The sequence below is a fragment of the Lupinus angustifolius genome, chromosome LG07 (genome assembly GCF_001865875.1).
Source record: "Lupinus angustifolius cultivar Tanjil chromosome LG07, LupAngTanjil_v1.0, whole genome shotgun sequence".
NCBI classification, from domain to species: Eukaryota; Viridiplantae; Streptophyta; class Magnoliopsida; order Fabales; family Fabaceae; genus Lupinus; species Lupinus angustifolius.
In genome coordinates this window covers 1,845,801-1,864,747 of record NC_032015.1, presented here as the reverse complement: position 1 = coordinate 1,864,747, position 18,947 = coordinate 1,845,801, and the positions used below count along the sequence as shown (strand labels likewise).

General features: G+C 33.7%; 4 protein-coding genes across 5 annotated transcripts; all 4 read left to right on the top strand.

Annotated features, from left to right (window-relative positions):
- On the top strand, positions 904 to 2,107 carry LOC109352718 (fasciclin-like arabinogalactan protein 12). Its single transcript, XM_019594900.1, has one exon. It carries the CDS (start codon positions 1,059 to 1,061, stop codon positions 1,890 to 1,892), a length of 834 nt encoding a protein of 277 aa, XP_019450445.1. The 5' UTR covers positions 904 to 1,058; the 3' UTR covers positions 1,893 to 2,107.
- LOC109351643 (fasciclin-like arabinogalactan protein 12) lies at positions 3,657 to 5,048 on the top strand. The gene has a single exon (XM_019593176.1). The coding sequence runs from the start codon at positions 3,975 to 3,977 to the stop codon at positions 4,857 to 4,859; it is 885 nt and encodes a 294-aa protein (XP_019448721.1). The 5' UTR covers positions 3,657 to 3,974; the 3' UTR covers positions 4,860 to 5,048.
- LOC109351642 (dihydroorotase, mitochondrial-like) lies at positions 5,211 to 7,846 on the top strand. The gene is made up of 8 exons (XM_019593175.1): positions 5,211 to 5,317; positions 5,478 to 5,592; positions 5,695 to 5,876; positions 6,005 to 6,141; positions 6,405 to 6,570; positions 6,663 to 6,779; positions 7,041 to 7,201; positions 7,575 to 7,846. The coding sequence occupies exons 2-8, from the start codon at positions 5,510 to 5,512 to the stop codon at positions 7,767 to 7,769; spliced, it is 1,041 nt and encodes a 346-aa protein (XP_019448720.1). The 5' UTR covers positions 5,211 to 5,317; positions 5,478 to 5,509; the 3' UTR covers positions 7,770 to 7,846.
- Positions 13,449 to 18,654, top strand: LOC109351638 (auxin response factor 4-like). Of its 2 annotated transcripts, none has more exons than XM_019593169.1 (12): positions 13,449 to 14,204; positions 14,329 to 14,385; positions 14,721 to 14,906; positions 15,125 to 15,209; positions 15,291 to 15,381; positions 15,779 to 15,943; positions 16,061 to 16,180; positions 16,252 to 16,330; positions 16,677 to 16,803; positions 17,073 to 17,833; positions 17,922 to 18,112; positions 18,458 to 18,654. In XM_019593169.1, exons 1-12 carry the CDS (start codon positions 13,599 to 13,601, stop codon positions 18,636 to 18,638), a joined length of 2,649 nt encoding a protein of 882 aa, XP_019448714.1. In that variant the 5' UTR covers positions 13,449 to 13,598; the 3' UTR covers positions 18,639 to 18,654. The 2 variants fall into 2 exon arrangements, with proteins under 2 accessions (XP_019448714.1, XP_019448713.1); XM_019593168.1 differs by having other exon boundaries at positions 13,450 to 14,204; positions 16,677 to 16,839.

The following is an 18,947-nucleotide window of genomic DNA, read 5'->3' as shown; positions in this document are numbered from 1 at the left end:
TGGCTACTCAAGAGGTAAACTAAGCAAGATGAGATGCAGTTAGCTTTTTAATATGCTAACACTTTCTATTTTTCAATTTCTTAACTAGTCAAGATTGTTTTTCTTATAACACAGAATTCTATTTATCCAAGCTATAGTTTTATAAAAAATTCACAGATAACAGGGAAAGGCAACAAAAAAAATCATAACTGTTTTAGCAACTCTAAGATATACCAGTAGTTCAAGATATGCTTAGGAAAAAGTATAATCAATCCAAATTTGCTCTATCATCATCCTCCTCATGATCTTTCCAAGAGACTCCACCATGTAACAGAAGTACAACGAATCCAAATTAATACTACATATATAGTTATATGCATTGGATTTAACTGAGACCAAGGAAAGGATCATGTGAAAAGCCACACACCATACAAAATTGACATACACCTGAAATATACACGAAATTGTGAGTTTAGGAAACTGTGTATGTGTGTTGATAAAGAGTGTGTTGCAAGCATATGATAGGGAACTAGAATTGGTAAAAGGAAAATGAAACTTCTCCAAAATCCAAAGTCCAATTGCAGTCCTAACTCAAAATTGAAGACTTAAAACAATTTATTTTTAAACATATACCGATCCATGTTATTGAATTACATACAGATTCAAACTACATTTGCAGAAATCTTGTTATTTTTCAGGGTTTCACTATCAGTACCTTCTCCAATTACATTCTTTGCACATAGATTATAAAAAGCAACAATCTCATATGTTCATCCTCAACTCACCATAACATAATATGTATCTTAATTTATGACATCTTATGCATAGCTTTTTTGAAAGATGCTATCATGCTAATAGTAACAATTAGATAAAAGATCCTTATTCTCCACCATAGATGGGATGATATACCTCACAATAACACAACTACAAATTTCACAATCATAACATTTCACCTACCTATCATTTCCTTGGCCTCTATATAATGCCTCTACTCAAAAATATTCAACTCATCAAACACACATTGCAACAAGCATTTCAATTATTCACTGTCCTCTACAACCATCAAAGCCAGCTGAAAGATGAAACAAACAGCTCTCTTCTCCTTCTCACTCTTCCTACTGTTTTCCTCCACCATCTTGGCCATTTCACCTGCACCTGCCCCAAAAGCATCGGCAAAAACTCCCCCTACCTCGAATGCTGAGGCACTATCGCCGAAACCATTAGTTCCTACCTTACCTCAATCACCAGACTCCTCAGATTCTGTCCCTGATGACATCACCAGAATCCTCAACAAGGCCAAAATATTTTCAGTGCTAATCCGGTTGCTGAAAACCACAGAAATCATGAACAACATTAACTCACAACTCATAACAGCCAAGAGTGGAGGCTTAACAATCCTTGCACCGGATGACGCTGCCTTCTCAAACCTCAAAGCAGGTTTCCTCAACTCGCTAAACGAAGGCCAAAAGATCGAACTGTTGCAGTTCCACATTCTACCTGAGTATGTTTCAAGCTCAAATTTTGATTCCCTGAGTAACCCTGTGCAGACAGTGGCAGGTAAAGACCCTGCAAGGTTGCCATTGAATGTGAATGCATTGGGTAACAGTGTGAACATTTCAACTGGGGTAGTCAATGCCTCCATTGTAGGGGTAGTTTACTCGGATAACAAGCTCGCCATTTATCGTTTGGATAAGGTGCTTCTTCCTTTGGACTTCTTTGCAACCAAGGCTCCAGCTTTGGCTCCAACTATTGCCAAGGCTCCTAAAGCTGCTAAGGATAATTCAGCTGCACAAGGTGAAGATGACACAACTCAGGATCAAGATAATAAGTCTGGAGCAGTGAGTTCGGTTTGCATTCATCGAACAACAATGATTATGCTTGGAATAGCTTTAGTTTCCGTGGCAATGATGTAGACTTGAAGAATATGAAGATCAATTTGGCAGCTGCATTTGAATTTGCTATATCAAGATTCCAGCACATTGCACTCCTTTATTTATTCTTTAAATTTTGTGTTTCTTGGTTTCTTGTGTTTTGGTGTTGCATGATTTTCTTGTAAAAATGAAGTTTGATTTGGTTTGGGTAATTTGATACTTAAGAATTGTATGCATCCAATGCAATGTTTAATTTCTGCTACATCCAATTGATCAATTGCCTAATAGGAAGCCTTTTTTTGCTTTGTAATTTCGGACTTAGACATGGAAAAAATTTGTAATATTGAAATTTGTATGAAACATTCTCCAAAATACAATAAACTTTGTAGTTTTTGTACACCAACATACATCTACTATTCAATACTCATACTTTCTTATTACCAATTTCTAACTACATATGTCATGATTATGGGTTTCTCATCTTCTGCAGTTGAAAACAAGGATGAATATATCATCACATTCTCATTTTACAATCAAAATGCATGCATATGGTTATGGCAAAAAGTTGAGTGAGGGATTTTTTATTAATTGTCTGAGAAGTTTTAAACTTCTAATAAGCTTTACATGGAAGAAGTTTTTAGCATACAAACATTCTTTATATGGTTCATCAATCATCACAGGGAAAAAGTTCCTTTAAAGTAAGCAAATCTTTTCTAACTATATTTTAACCTAAGATGAACATTTATCTTTGCAAAGCCTAAACTAAAAAGGAACTACAACAAACATTATTAGAAATGGATCATGTCCATTATCACTAATTAACTGTTATGCAATGGAACAAATATCTGATGTTTTAAATACTCTTCTGCAACAATTAAGATATGTTAATTGAAATTTCAAATATTCATTATTATTGATATTTTTGTTTCATTGTTATGATTTAGGACAATAAATATTTATTGCAGTGCACTATAACCAAGGGGTGAAATTTGCATTCCATTTTCTAATTTACTAGAAAATTACAATAAATTGTTTGAAGAATGAGGTAAGTTTTGTATGAGGGCGCCATGAAAAAAGCCAATTTTTTAAATAGAAAATTGTTTGAAAAAGTGATATAACACCAAATTATCCCCAATTAAATTTCATTTAAAAATTTAAAATAAACTTGCAAATGACATCTTAGGAAGGGACATATTTTTTAATCAGGTACTCATTTAACCTAGCGTCTCATCTGCTAATTATTCTAATTTATTTATTAATAAATAATAACAAATTAATATATATTCATATATTTTTAAATTCAAATGTTCGATTCCTATGACTATACTTGTTTGGATGAATAATCATATATCTTAAATGACATTAGTTAATTAGGTATGAGACGATGAGATACCTTTGATATTAAATAGATTATCCTAGAATAAATAATTAAGATATATAGTAACTCTTTAACTTATTCTTCAAGTAAGTGTATCTTCTCTCTAAACAGAATATAAATAAGATATTAAGTTATGCTTAGAAACTACTCCATAACACACCAGGACATATTTATGTGTCAGCGCACATCTATCACTATCTCTTGATCCCAATCCTCTGGAAAATGAGGTGTTTTGAGCTAAAAAGTGATGGATTTTACATTGATCCTAATTGAAACAACACACCCATCCATAAAACTCATTTATTTGCCCACATTCAATTTACCTGACCTCTCACTGTTTTCTAATGTTTCAATCTTCATTGATGCACCACCAATATTACAATCTCCTTGTCAAATAACAAAATCCTCACAACACATTCTTGCAACTAATTCCATAATCTGCTCACAATCTCTTCTCACATGATATCACTTTTCACTTCCCTTTCATGCAAGAACTTATAGCTCCATCATCCAAATCTCTTCCAAACAACACCTTAATCTCTTTGCCAGATACCAAAATATAAGTTCACAAATCATAATTTAACAAAGCCTTTCACCTACCTGTCATAGTGCCATTCTCTTCCAGCCTCAATAAAAGCCTTCACCTGAATCTCATCAATGCATCAAGTGCTCATTGCAACAACAGTTCCTAACAATTGCACTCCTTTCCATTATCATCTGAGCCTTCTTCTTTTACCAAAACAAAAATGATGTTGAAGAAACAATCTTTCTTTTCCTTGTCACTTGTACTATTAGTTTCCTTCTTGTATTCAACCGCTACTACTAGTACTCTAGCACAATTATCACCTGCTATTGCTCCTGCAAAACCTGCTACCCCAACTACACCAGCTTCAGCCCCTAAACCATTGGTTCCCTCATTACCACAATCACCTTCACCTTCTGCAGATGCCACCCCTGACACTCCCTCAGTCGATATCGTCGGAATCTTGAGAAAGGCCAAATCATTCAACATCTTTATCCGCCTTTTGAAAACTACCCAATTGATCAACCAACTCAATTCACAGCTCATCACTACTAAATCTGGTGGCATAACCATTCTTGCACCCGAAGATAGTGCCTTCTCAGGACTAAAACCAGGGTTCCTCAACACTCTAAATGATGGCCAAAAACTTGAGCTATTACAGTTCCATGTTATCCCTGACTATGTCTCTAGCTCAAACTTTGATACCCTGACCAACCCTGTGAGGACACTAGCTGGAGCTAAACCCGGAAAGGTGGAACTGAATGTGATCAGTTATGGTGGCAGTGTGAATATCTCAACCGGAGAGGTTAACACCACAATCAATGGCATTATATATACAGATAAACGTCTTGCTATTTATAAGGTAGGAAAGGTGCTTCTTCCTACAGAATTCTTCACAGTTTCTAAGGCACCAGCAAAGTCACCATCTTTGGCACCAGAACCTTCAACTGAAACAGCAAAAGCACCTAAACCTGATAAGGATACATCATCTTCAGTTTCCTCACAGGTTAAGCCCACTGAAGAGAACTCTGGAAGTGTAAAGATCAATGTGTATGGAAAGTGGGTGCTACTTGGATTTGCACTAGTGGCAGCAATAGTACAAGCCTGATGATGGAGATAACTGATATTCTTTCATTAAAACATCATGTCTTATATTATATTCATGTTTGGTTGTCTCTTCTTGTTGTGGCTACATACGCATTATATGCATTATACTAGGAAGTATATACTCTGAGAGGTGTGTGAAACTTTGTGTCATTGTGTTGATTCCTTTTAATAAAAAATATATGTGTTATTTTAATTAGCATGTATGTGTTTTTTTATCATAAAAAGAAAAAAAAATTATTAACAGCATTTTACAAGGCTAGGAAAGTAAAGCTAATACAAAGAATATTTAACCACAATAGTCATGAATTCAGTGTATGAATCAAAGATTTAACACCAAGAAACGCCACCTTCAAGTAAACAGAAAAATTTGTAGATTTGTGTCTCTTAAAAAAAACAAATATTCTTGTTGCAGACTTATATCAAACAGTTAAAGCACAATGTGTCACTTCATTATCGTATAAACCAAATAAATTGCTTATAACCCTGAATTATTTTTATAAAAGGTTTTATATATTCCCGAAGGAAGAAAAAAAAACATCTCTTGATTGAAAATATTTAACTACCAAATTCTCAGCCCCGCGCCGCCGTCAACTGCCGCCACCATCTCCGTTCAGATCGATTTAGGGTTTCCATTAAAGAAAGAAAGGTAAGATGGAACTTACAATTACACAACCTGATGATTGGCATCTTCATCTCCGTGATGGTTCTCTTCTTCAAGCTATTCTTCCTCACAGGTACTTACTCCTTCAATTTTCTTCATTTGATTCATTCTTTCATTCTCTATTTCCATTAATATTAAACATTAGGGTTCTTATTAATTAATAACTGTATTTCAGTGCAAGACATTTTGGAAGAGCTATAGTGATGCCGAATTTGAAACCACCCATCACTACCACTGCCGCTGCTGTTTCTTATCGACATTCCATTTTGAAAGCAATACCTAAAGATTCCAACTTTACTCCCCTCATGACACTTTACCTAACAGATATCACAACTCCTAATGAAATTCAACTTGCAAGTAAGTTAAGCAATATTATTACCTATGAAATTTGGAAAAGAAACAGAAAAAAAGGTTCTAAAGTACCATTAGTATGTTTAATTTGTGTGCCATATTGCATTATTTGATTATGGTATTTGTATTGACAGAAAAAAGTGGAATTGTTAATGGTGTGAAGTTGTATCCAGCTGGTGCTACAACTAACTCCCAAGATGGTGTTACTGATCTTTTTGGAAAATGTTTTTCTGTTCTTGAGGAAATGGTTGAGCAAGACTTGCCATTATTGGTAATTCAATTTCAAAATGTTTTTATAACAATGTATTTCGTGCATTATGCTGCTATGCTTGCACTGATGAATGGTTCTTGATTTTAAAATAAGCTCTGAGAAGTCACGTTGTTTTGAATTAATTTTGTAATAGAATTTGTCATGTTCGATACCAATTTCAGACCATATCCAAAATGAATATGTCTACTAGATCATTTATTTATATAAAGCATTCAGAAGTTTACATTTGTACTCTCTTACAAGTGTATCACTTACATTGACAGGTTCATGGAGAAGTTACAGATCCAGAAGTTGATATTTTTGACCGGGAAAAGGTCTATATTGAAACAATTTTAGAGCCTTTAGTTCGAAAGCTTCCACAGCTGAAGGTTGTCATGGAGCATATTACTACAGCGGATGCTGTTAAATTTGTAGAGTCTTGCAAAGAAGGTATTGTAATCAATTACTTGGAAGAGTGCTTGTATCATCATATTGTATGGTTTGGTTGTAAAATTGTTCTGATGATTTGCTATTTTTATAAGGTTACGTAGCAGCAACTGTTACACCACAGCATCTTCTTCTCAATCGTAATGCTTTGTTCCAAGGTGGCTTACAGCCTCACAATTACTGTCTTCCTGTGCTCAAAAGAGAGATCCATAGTATGTAATGTTTTTCATCATATACAGTCTTGAAATTTTCAACACCTTCTAGGTGTTATATCTGACCTTTGTCAATAAGAAAATCAGATAACAAATTTTGTTCAATATATAAGATTAAGGTAATGATTTAAAAGGTACCAATCATATAATTTTCTTTTTCTTGTGGTGTTACATTTTCCTTTTGACAAACGTATTAGCAAACTTTACATGCCTTGCTCATCTTTCCTTGTGCTCACTTTTTTTTTTTTGTTTCTTATCTAGGACAGGCTATTGTTTCGGCTGTCACTAGTGGAAGTAAAAGATTTTTCCTTGGAACTGATAGTGCTCCACACGATAGGCGTAAAAAGGAATGCCCCTGTGGCTGTGCCGGCATATACAATTCCCTGGTTGCTCTATCACTATATGCCAAAGTCTTTGAAGAGGTAATCCTTCTATTGTTTAAAATATGCCAATTATGGTATTCATGCCTTCATTTTAGAAATGAACATTTGGGTGGGTTTCACTCATTTGAAATATGCTTGAGCTTCTCAAAGATTAATTTTTTTTTAGAAACAAAAAGTATACCCAAAAGCATAGCTAAATAACTAAGAATCCTTCTTGTTAGAGATGATGATGATATCTGATAATGTAGCATTGCAGCTATTGTCTATAATTATTCACAGGCATCTCATGTGTGCTTTATGATATGATAAACCGATTATGTGAGTATGTGATGGTATATCACTAAAAGAATAACATCATGTTTTGCATGCTTCTTTCTGAAAGTGTGTTTATAAAAAATGTTACATCTTTTAGGCTGGTGCACTTGACAAGCTGGAGGCCTTTACAAGCTTTAATGGACCTGACTTCTATGGCCTTCCAAGAAACAAGTTAAAGATTAAACTGAGGAAAGCTCCATGGAGGGTACCTGAGTCTTTGTCTTTTCCATTCGGAGAAATTATTCCCATGTTCGCCGGTGAAACACTTGAATGGGAGGCATCGCTTAATTGATTGACTCGAAGGTTTACTATCTTTCAGCATAAAAATTACGGCCGCTGAGATGGGAATCTATATAGCATTCAGAACTAAATCAGGCAATTTTGTCCTTGTTCTAATTTTATCAACATGTTTTGCATTAACTCTACAGATTAGCCTTATTTCTGTTTCCTGTTTATGGGTTGAAAGCTTGAAGCTGAATTTCAGTATAAGCTGCACAATGAATACCCAATCAGAATAAGTTGTCAACAATGCTTGTTCATTTGGGGACAGTGATTGTTAATGATCAATAATTATTCTCAAGAAAAGTTCAATTTCATCTCACAAAAAAGACCACCTTTCCTTGTGTATGGAATAATTAAGGTAATTTATTATAGGAGCTTGTTTAGTATTAATCAACAATACGTGAAAAGCAACATTGGATAATCCCTTGCTGCTGAATATTGCCCATATCTCCATCACTAGATTTGAACTTAGTTTTTGTTTGGTGACTAACATGGCCTAAGCCCAGAAGGATAAGACTAGTTCCTTACCCAGAAAGGTGAGAGATACATTTGGTAGTATAAAAAAAAAAACTAGGTGGGGTGAATTGAGGCATCCATTACATCAGCTAGCCATAGTTGCAAAATTAATCAAGGAGGACTCACAAAATCAACAATTTCTGAGTCAACTTTGTAATTTGATCCCTCATCTTTTTATTTCTCAACTTTGTTTATACTCTCATGTTGGTCTTCTATATAATTTTTTTTTGCTAATATTACACGTCTAAAATAGACATAGACACATTTGGACAAATGACACAAGAAAGAGATAGGTTAATGGATGAACTAATGTGATAGTAAAAATAAAGCCAAGAGAGGGGGAAAATTGAGAAAATAAAATAGAAAAATAAATGAAGGACTAAAATAATAATTTTACCCGAACCTAATCAGCCGAAGGACATTGAGGGACGATTGATCAACATGCTTAGCTATAAAAATGATAGTGTTCAAAAACATAATCTTCCACTTTGTTAGCTTGTATTTTACTAAGAAACTTTAAATGCATATTCATTATTATTTTTCAAACTTATGAGAATTAACATCAATGGTACTGTATAAAATTTCTAGCTAGATGGGTTCACAAAAGGCTAGAATATTTTTGTAGGTAATTTATGTACAATCAATACATTATTTCTATGTTTATAGTGCATATATCTTTTCTCTTAATTCTTATGCTCAACCATCAATACACATTTTTTTGTTACACAAGCATCGATACCCTTTAGTCGTCCCTAATTTTTAGGTCTCTTTAATCATACAATATAAGCCGTCATGTCAAAATGCCAGTGACTGTGTTCAATCATCATTGGCAATAAAGTTTAATGGGGCGTTATCTAATATTTTTGCAAGATAATCCAAGAAAGGTTCTTCTAAATTAGGTGAATAATTACTTGATATATAAATTCGCGCCTAAAGATATATTTAATCATTTCAGTCACTAAAAATAGTTTAGAGGTTTAATTTTGTCTTTTGCTACATAAATTGCAAATCTACCAATCTAGTATTGGTTCTAATAATTCACCTAACCTAATGTAAGGATTTGGGACATGGGCTATGCATAGAAAAAATTGTGTAATGTGACATTTTTATCTTTTAGATGTATTGTGATAACATTTTACCTTTTAAAATACAAGCAAAATATATAATTTGTTTCTCAATTAATAAAGATGATTTGTTTGGTTCGGACATAGGAATTACATTGTATATAAATATTTAATTTATTTAAAAATCTATAGATCAGATTTGCAAGACTTATATGTTTATATTCAATTGGTTGAAATAAATATTCAATTAGGGATCAAGAATTTAATCTTGTCTGATATTTTAAACATTAGTCATTATATGTCTAAACAATAAGTGAATTAGTGGGTCTAGCAAAGTTTGTTTTAAGATAACCTTATCACTATTTAGTAATAATGAAAGATCTTGAATTAAATCTAAGGCTCACTAGATAGATCATGACTATGATGTCCTGTTTTTCTTTGTTGATGTTTTTGTCCAAACTCAACTTTGATAAAATCACATGTTTTTAGCTGTGATGCCTTAATCGCATGTCAGTGATCATGGGATACCCTTTGTCTCCTATCATGGACCCACCTACTTCTTTAATTTTTGAGAACTAGGCAAAAGCATAGGGCACCTTTTTATGGTATTCAAATACTTATAAGACACTCTACCTAATGTTTCATCCACTCAACCTTGATGAGGCTAATGTTTTTGGCGAAATATATGATTAAATTTTATAAAAGGAGACATAAAGTTAATTAGAACTATTGAAAGGACAACCAAAATTGGTTCAATTGATAAAATTGATTCACATTTTAATACTGGACAATTAGTTATTAGGTAAATCTTTGGGACCCAACACAACTAATATTTTTGTTCACAAAAAAAAAAGAGCTCTAGAAATTTCATGTAAGTTAATATGACTTTTAACCAATTATCATTGTCTCATTTAACACGTATTCTCTTCAAGAGTTAAATATTTGATACTTAGAGACATGTCACGTTGGTAAATCTATCCGCATATTTTGTTCAAATCAGTGAAAGTTATGATGTCGAGTTTTATTGGAAAAGTATGATCAATTTATATATACTAGGAAAATTATAATATGTAAAGTAATATATGTCTCTCACTCTTCAATTTTATAGCAAATTCTCTCACTTAACTCAACACTTAAATGATTGACAAGACAAATCACGAATATCAATCATCACATTTTATTCATCCAAATTCTATATTTATTCATATTTTTTGTTATTATTCTATGGCTTAGAATATATGCTAAGTGAGTGGAGAATAATGTTTTAAAGAGGTCTAATATTTTGATTAATTAAGGCCTTAACATAGAATGCTTAGCACAACATTAAATATCTTCTTATAAAAGTCATGAGCTGGACCAATACGTCAAGTCCATCAAATCCCAAAGGAGACAGACACTAAGCAAATAATACTAACATAGAGTGCTAAATAATTATTAAGATTTCCATCTCCAAAATTTGGTGTTTTTTTTAAATGTTTTGAGGTGCTTCTTTGAAATTAGTATAATGTACTTGTCTATGTATAAAGACAGTATTTAAAATTAAGGTATGCCAAATTTATTTACTTTAAGCAAAGAGTAAGATACTTGTTGTCTGTTACACATTATAAAAGCAAAACAGTCAATGTTTTTGTTTTCCATCATATTCTGATACCAAAAGAGAAAAATGAAGCACAACCACATTTGTCATTTAATCTATCCCCACTTTTGATGTGGACCAAACCAACTTTGTGTGAAACTTGCACGGCTTTTTTTTCCTTGTGGGTATGCACAAATTGCATAACTTTAATTAACACTAGGACAGACAAGACATTAAGTGATGTCCATATCCAACTGTCTTCTATCCATTTGTAGGCATATGAAGATATTATGTATATTCTGTGGACATCTTTCACAACCTAGTTAATGCATTAAGGATATGGTTTGTTTTGTGTGTGTAAAATGGAATGCATAATAGAGAAATTGAGTCTTAAACAAGTTAATTAGAACTATCGTATTGTTATTGCAGACACATTTATATACAATTAATGTATCATCTATAATATATTTATATTACTTTTCTAAATAGTTAATAATAATAAAAAATGAATGGTGACATGCACAACATTAAGAATTCATCCACGACCCAATAAACGGCATTCTATGATGCTGAGAACAACTCTTATGATTGCTAAGCTAAAAGCTCACAATTGGATCTGTTAGGCAGGAGAAATTTTATATATTTTTTGATATTTGAACCTATAAAAGAATTTATGGATTGGAATAATTTATAGTAGAAAATAATTTATACTATCTTTATCAGAGGGAGAAAGTACAACTTAACTTTCACCATCATTTAATCGATGGTTTTTAGACTACCACATAGAACTTTCCCTGTTTTTTGTTATGCATATTTCTTATAAACGATTATTCATTTTCACCATTTCTTCAACCCCAAACCATTGACTTAGATACATGCGCTGGCATCAACATTTTTTATAAATATTTTTCTAAAGAGATTTTTTAACAAAATAATAATAATTAGCCAGTTGGTGCATTCATGCCAAAATTAAATAGTATACTTTATAGAAAGTTATCATTCAATTTCAAAGCATAAAGACCTAGTTATGCATATATGGAGTGGTCTTTTAACATGAGTAAGGAGTGAGCAGGAACTGGTCCTACCCATTCATTCAATATGATCCGATCATGATCAGATCTAAATAGGATTGAGTCTCATCAAGTCTAGGATCGGGTTCAAAAATTAAACTCGGTCAATATTTAAGGCCAGGTAGGGACTAAGTATGATTTGACCCAACTCGTCTTATGATCGCTCACTCATCATGTTTATATATTTATATATCTTTATTCAAATGTGTATTGAGTTTTTTCATCGTATATACATATATGATTTTTATATGTCAAATTATATATTCACAATAATAAATAATATTGTGAAGACTTTATCTAAAATATGTATGTATTATATTTAATCGGGTCTAAGGTTGAGTTCGAGTTTAAAGATTGACCCAATTGATATGTAAAGTCAGGTTAGTTTCAGGTCTAAGGTCAAATCTAAATTAAAAAAATGACTCCACTAATATTTAGGGTCAGTTAAAGGACAAACTTTAACCTGACTCATACTCACCTTCTTCATGTAAGGTATATTGTGTGTCACATTAAAAATACATTTATTTCTAAAAAAAGTCGTTTTTACATCATGGAATGCTCACATTAGGCATTGTTTACCTAACAAAGTGTACCTATTTTTTCTTCAAACAATTTTATATTTTTGTCGAAAATCCATGCTTTTCTATTCATGACATGAGCCCGTAAACATTTCAGTTCCTTTTAAGAAAAGTTTACCTAAAAAAATCCCGTGTAGCTTTCCATGTTTTAGTTTTTTTTGCCATATTAAATTAGTTTTTATTCAATATTTCCATTATAATTTTAATAAATTTGAAGTCCTGAGTTAGTAATATAAAAGTTTAATCTTTTACGCTGTCAGTGCACACGTTTTACACTATTAACTTATGGGAGAAAGATATATACATCATCCACCATTAATTTTTAGTCATTATTGATTTTTAAATAAAAGTATTGCAAATAAGTGGTGGATGATGGAGTAATTGTATATAAATCTTTACACTGTCAGCATTTTACCCTCTGACCTTTCCTTATTAGTTTTGTTGAGAAAATATGTTTCACAATTAAATATAGTGTAGTTATTTTCTCAACTATACCAAATCCAAATTTATAATACTTTCATACTTTTAATCCCATATGTACTTTTTATGCTTGCATTTATGCAGGATAGGATGTAAAGTGATATGCACCCAAATATGTTTAACAACTATTATTCCTTCTCCTTTTTTAAATTGACTTAATTCATGATGAATAGCAAACTTACAAGTATGAATTCTAACCTTGAATAATAAATGGAAAAGATTTATGAAATTATTACATTAAAATTTTGATTCAAAACATATTATCTTAACTTTTCAGTCTTCTCATATCATGTAATAATAAAACTACTCGATAGTTGAAGGTTATCGATGGGAGTAGTTCCAACCCTTACAAAAAGTTAAAGAAAAGAAGATGTTAGTGATTGTTTGTTTATTTATCTTGTACATGAATTAACTTTTGGTATGAGTGAAAGAAAGCATGTTGATGATTGTTTTCTTTATCTGAATCACCCCACAATTACAGTGAAAGAAATGATGAATAAAGATGAAAAAACAATAATTGCAAAGACAAAGCAAAGGAGAGAGTGATGTTATGGTATGTGGGTTGTGTACTGTCTTGGTTTGTCCCCCACCCAACACACTCTATCTCTCAACAACAGTCCAACTTCAAAAGCCACTACCACATTGTCTTTTTTTGCCTTTTGTTTCTGTGCTTCCTATGCATTTGTCTATGTCTGTTCCCTCCTCTCACTACCTGCAAATGCTTGTGGAATCATTCTTCCTTCAAAGTTTTCAAATTTTTGCTGTTGGGTTGCTTGTGTTCTATCTTTCTTCCATTTGAGAATCAACTATAGTAGGTGTTCATTCATGGAAATTGATCTGAACCATGCAGTGACTGAGGTTGAGAAGAATGGATTCTGTAATGAAGAATGTGATGAGAAAGGTGCTTGTGTTTGTTATTTGTCCTCCTCTAATTCAACTTGTTCATCTTCTACTACCTCTTCACATCATGTATCTTCTTCTTACCTTGAGCTTTGGCATGCTTGTGCTGGCCCCCTTACTTCACTTCCAAAGAAAGGAAATGTGGTTGTCTATTTTCCACAAGGTCACTTAGAACAGGTTGCATCTTTCACACCAATGGAGATGCCCACTTATGATCTTCAGCCACAAATATTTTGCAGGGTTGTCAATGTCCAATTACTTGTGAGTACTCAATTATCCTCTTAGATTGACTAATATTTGCTTAATTCATGCAAGATGATATAGTTTTAGCCTATTAGGTTCTATAACTTTATTGCTTTTGATAAATTGTCACTTTCTAAAACAGGCTAATAAGGAGAATGATGAGGTTTATACCCAAGTTACTTTGCTTCCCCAGGCTGAGGTTGGTTTTTATTTCAAGTTATCTATGTATTGGTGTGTTTCTGAATTTTCAGGGCTGAATATTGATTCTCCTTGTGAAGTAGACATGTTCTATGCAAATAACATGGCACTGCTAAGCAATTCCCTTAGTTCAGGAATATAAAAAATGTAATTTTTTATTGGAAAACTAAATGCATCTCTTTTTTTTATAGTATTAAATAACTTATGACATTGGACTATTTTCATTGTTAATAGAACTTTTAGAATGTTTATTTATGTGAGAACAAGTACAATGATGCAGCAAATGCTTCTTTGGCACATACCATAAAGTAACTCAGAATGTTGGACTGTCTTCAGTTGGAAGGGATGCATTTGAAGGGAAAAGAGCTTGAGGAATTAGGATCAGATGAGGAAGGAATTGGAGGAACACCTAAAAGATTAACCCCTCACATGTTCTGCAAAACACTTACTGCCTCTGATACAAGCACTCATGGGGGATTCTCTGTTCCTCGTAGAGCCGCTGAAGACTGTTTTCCTCCTTTGGTATGACATTTTTTCACCGTCCTTTTCTAACACAATGTTAAGCATAAGGGTAAACCCCCAATTCTCTCCTCCAAAGATTATGTGTCACCAGACAGGTCCTTAAGAACCTTTAAATGACCTAACCAATGGCATTGTTATCTTTGGAGGAATAAATTGAAGGTTTACTCTTCAGTATAACGTATTACTGTATGATCTCCTTTCTTTTTATTTTACTGCAGGATTATAAGCAGGTGAGACCCTCTCAAGAACTTGTTGCCAAAGACCTGCATGGCGTAGAGTGGAAATTTCGTCATATTTATAGAGGTAATGTAACTAGAAGAAAAAAAATGCATGGCTTCATATAAAGACCAGCTGATACTCAAAATCAATGTGGTAATTTGTCAGGTCAGCCAAGGCGGCATCTGCTCACTACCGGCTGGAGTATTTTTGTTAGCCGAAAGAATCTTGTTTCTGGCGATGCAGTACTCTTTCTACGGTATATACCAATCTATATATGAGTGTTGAATTTCTAATCGTTATATACCATATGACTGAGGAGGATTAGTCTCACTCACATAAGTGAAAAACATCCGATATGTTAGTTTTCATATATCATAATGCTCTTCTGATTAACGTTAGTGTTGCCTTATTTTACTACAAAGTAATTAACAGTTGCAAAAAGCAAATAAAACTGCAGGTAGTGAACATTGTCACTGTATTTAAATGCTTTATATTATTGATGTTGATGAGCTTCATTGTCTTAGTGATTGTAAAGAAATCCTGTTCTAAGGAATTTGTTATGCATAGAGTGCCAAACTGGAACAAGTAGTACAAAGGAAAAAATTTACACTCCTTCAGTTTCAGATCCTTATTGCTTATTAATGTCTTTGTAGGGGTGAAAATGGAGAATTGAGATTAGGAATCAGAAGATCAGTTCGACTAAGAAATGGTCTTCCAGAATCAGTTGTTGGTAACCAGAACTGTTATCCCAATTTCCTTTCATCTGTGGCTAATGCTATATCAACCAAAAGCATATTTCGCATTTTCTACAGTCCAAGGTACAAATAATAACACATCATATTTCTTGCTCTGCTTATCTCTTCCTCTGCTAACTCATGGTAAGCATGGAACTTATAAATAAAGTTGCTATGTATTTTGAATTTGTGATAATACAGGGCAAGTCACTCAGACTTTGTTGTACCCTACCGGAAATATGTTAAAAGTATCAAGAATCCAGTGACCACTGGGACAAGATTCAAAATGAGATTTGAAATGGATGAATCTAAAGAAAGACGGTAAACCACAGCTTTAACCGTATGTCTTCATTAAAATAAGTACCTTGTGAGATCACCTTCTTATCTTGCAGGTGTAATAGTGGTATGGTGATTGGAACGAGTGATTTTGACCCTTATAGATGGCCTAAATCAAAATGGAGGTGCTTGATGGTACAGTTGAAATTTTGCTTTATAATGCTGTGCAGTATATTTTGATCATATAATAATCGATCATAAAATTTACAGTTAGCATTCAATTTATTGAGTTTGTATGTTTACAAACTTTGCCGTTGTCATTGAAATATCATCTCAATTTTAGTAATGTGCCTGGCCTGCACAATTGTTTTTACCAACTTCTTTTCTTCATGCTTCACTCTAAATTGTTTTACATATCTGTCTAGAGAAGATCTTTAATTTTAAGGATGTAATGGTAATCTCCTTATAGAGCTAGTTTTGGAACTAAGTTGATCCAATGGTGATGGTTTCAATAATGAAAGCTTTTTGTGGCATCCAACAGGTCAGATGGGATGAGAATATTGAGACTAATCATCAAGATCATGTATCTCCATGGGAGATTGATCCTTCTGCATCTCTCCCTCCCTTGAGCATTCAGTCTTCCCCGAGACTGAAGAAACCACGGACAGGTCATCATGCTGCCTCTCCCGGTCACTTCATCAGTGGTATGAATCATAATGCTAAGATGGCTAAGGCCTGTTCTGTATGCGAAAAACGGGGAACAGAATAAAAATAAAGTGACATACTTGTAATTATAATTGAAAACAAAAAATGAAAATATAAAACAATTTTTGCAAACTAATCAAGCTCTAAAGTAGCATACATCCTTACCACTTGTTAACTTAATGCAGCCTAATTATCCTCTTTTTTATTCATCGTTTGGCTTCTCGGTGGTTAGGGTTGGCAGCAGGAGGCAGAGGATTAAATGACTTTGAGGAGTCTGTAAGATCACCCAAGGTCTTGCAAGGTCAAGAAAATTCAGGTTTTGTGTCACACTATTATGGACGTGACGCAGTAACCAACCGGTCAGATTTTGTGATGAACTCTCCAAGTCATCCAAATCTAGCATCAACTGGAGGAAGAAAGGGCGTCTCTGCCGAACTTATGAGTGTTCACCCTTTAAGTTATGCAGCCTTTGTGGAAACTAATAGGTTTCCAAGGGTCTTGCAAGGTCAAGAAATATGTCCAGTGAATTCCCTCACGGGAAAGTTTGATTACAAAGTTGGTGCTTGGGGCAATCCTGATGTCAGTTGCACAACTTTCAACTCGCATCGAGCAACCAAACACAACTTTCAATCTTTAGGACCACGAGTTCTTCAATCTCCATATTTTCAATATGGGGATATTAACAAAGATGGTAAAGCTAGCATATTTTGCTCTAAACCTACAAATCTGCAGAGAGAGTATAGTCCATATAACAGAACTTCAAGTCAGGCAAGGATCATGAGAAATGAAGTTGGATTATCAGATCTCTCAAGTGAGCATAAGCTGCATGATAGTATTTCTGTTGCTGCTTCATTAGAGGCATCAAATATGAGGATTCAAAATGAAAACAATGTCAAGGGGAAGGTAATTGGCTGCAAACTATTTGGATTTCCTTTGTCTGGTGAAACTACTACCCAAAATTTGCAGAACTCTGCTAAAAGGAGTTGCACAAAGGTGAGTGATGATAGCAACAAATTTACATTATAATATTGCATTTTCCTCTTTGATGTTTTGCCCAAATTGTGATATACATTGAATGAAGGTTCACAAGCAAGGAAGCTTAGTTGGAAGAGCCATTGATCTCGCAAGATTGAGCTGCTACAATGATTTGCTGAGTGAACTAGAGAGACTATTTGGCATGGAAGGACTTCTAGGAGATCCTGATAAGGGATGGAGAATCCTGTACACTGACAGTGAGAATGACATAATGGTTGTGGGGGATGACCCTTGGCAGTAAGTATTGTTCTTCCTAGACTCGGTTCAACACTTATTAAAGAATGAGTAATACTTTCACACATAGAACTCAACATCAATTTTACAATACTTGTTTGGGAAAATATAGATAGAGAAGTGTCTTGGAATGTGTGTTTTTCCTGTTTTATCATAAAAAGGGAAGTGATGTAACCATAGTGTAGAGGTTTTGAATGGCAAATATCATTAACAATGGTTGTTGTACACCATTTTGCTTGAACCAATTTTAAACCAGTTAAGAATGACTGAATTATGGGTTTAACAAGTATTGATTGCTTTAGTTTTTAGGTGACACTAAAAGCAAATGCATGTTTCCTTTGACTGCAGTGAGTTTTGCAATGTGGCGTCCAAGATCCATATATATACCCACGAAGAGGTGGAGAATATGACACTTGGGATGACAAGTGATGATACTAATAGCTGTTTAGATCAGGCACCAGTGATCATGGAGGCATCAAAGTCTTCCTCAGTGGGTCAGCCAGATTCTCCAACAGTAGTTAGAGTCTAAGTTTCAGGGTTTTCTTGAACATTATGCTGCACCAATCACACTACAGAATTATCTTCACATTTTCTATGTTATGCTATGTTTGATTACTACCCTCTGAGCTTCTAAGCCATGAAAAAGTTGCACGGTCAGCACTAGTAATACTGTCTGACAATTAAGCACTCTATTTGTTAAATAGGGGCTTAGTCACAGCATCCTATAGTAAGCCATTACCTAAGACTTAGGTACTATGTAGAATAAAGATGGTGACAGTTTCCAAATTTCCTGTTATGGTGGTGTAATAGAAATAGTATAATTACAAATCTGGTGGTG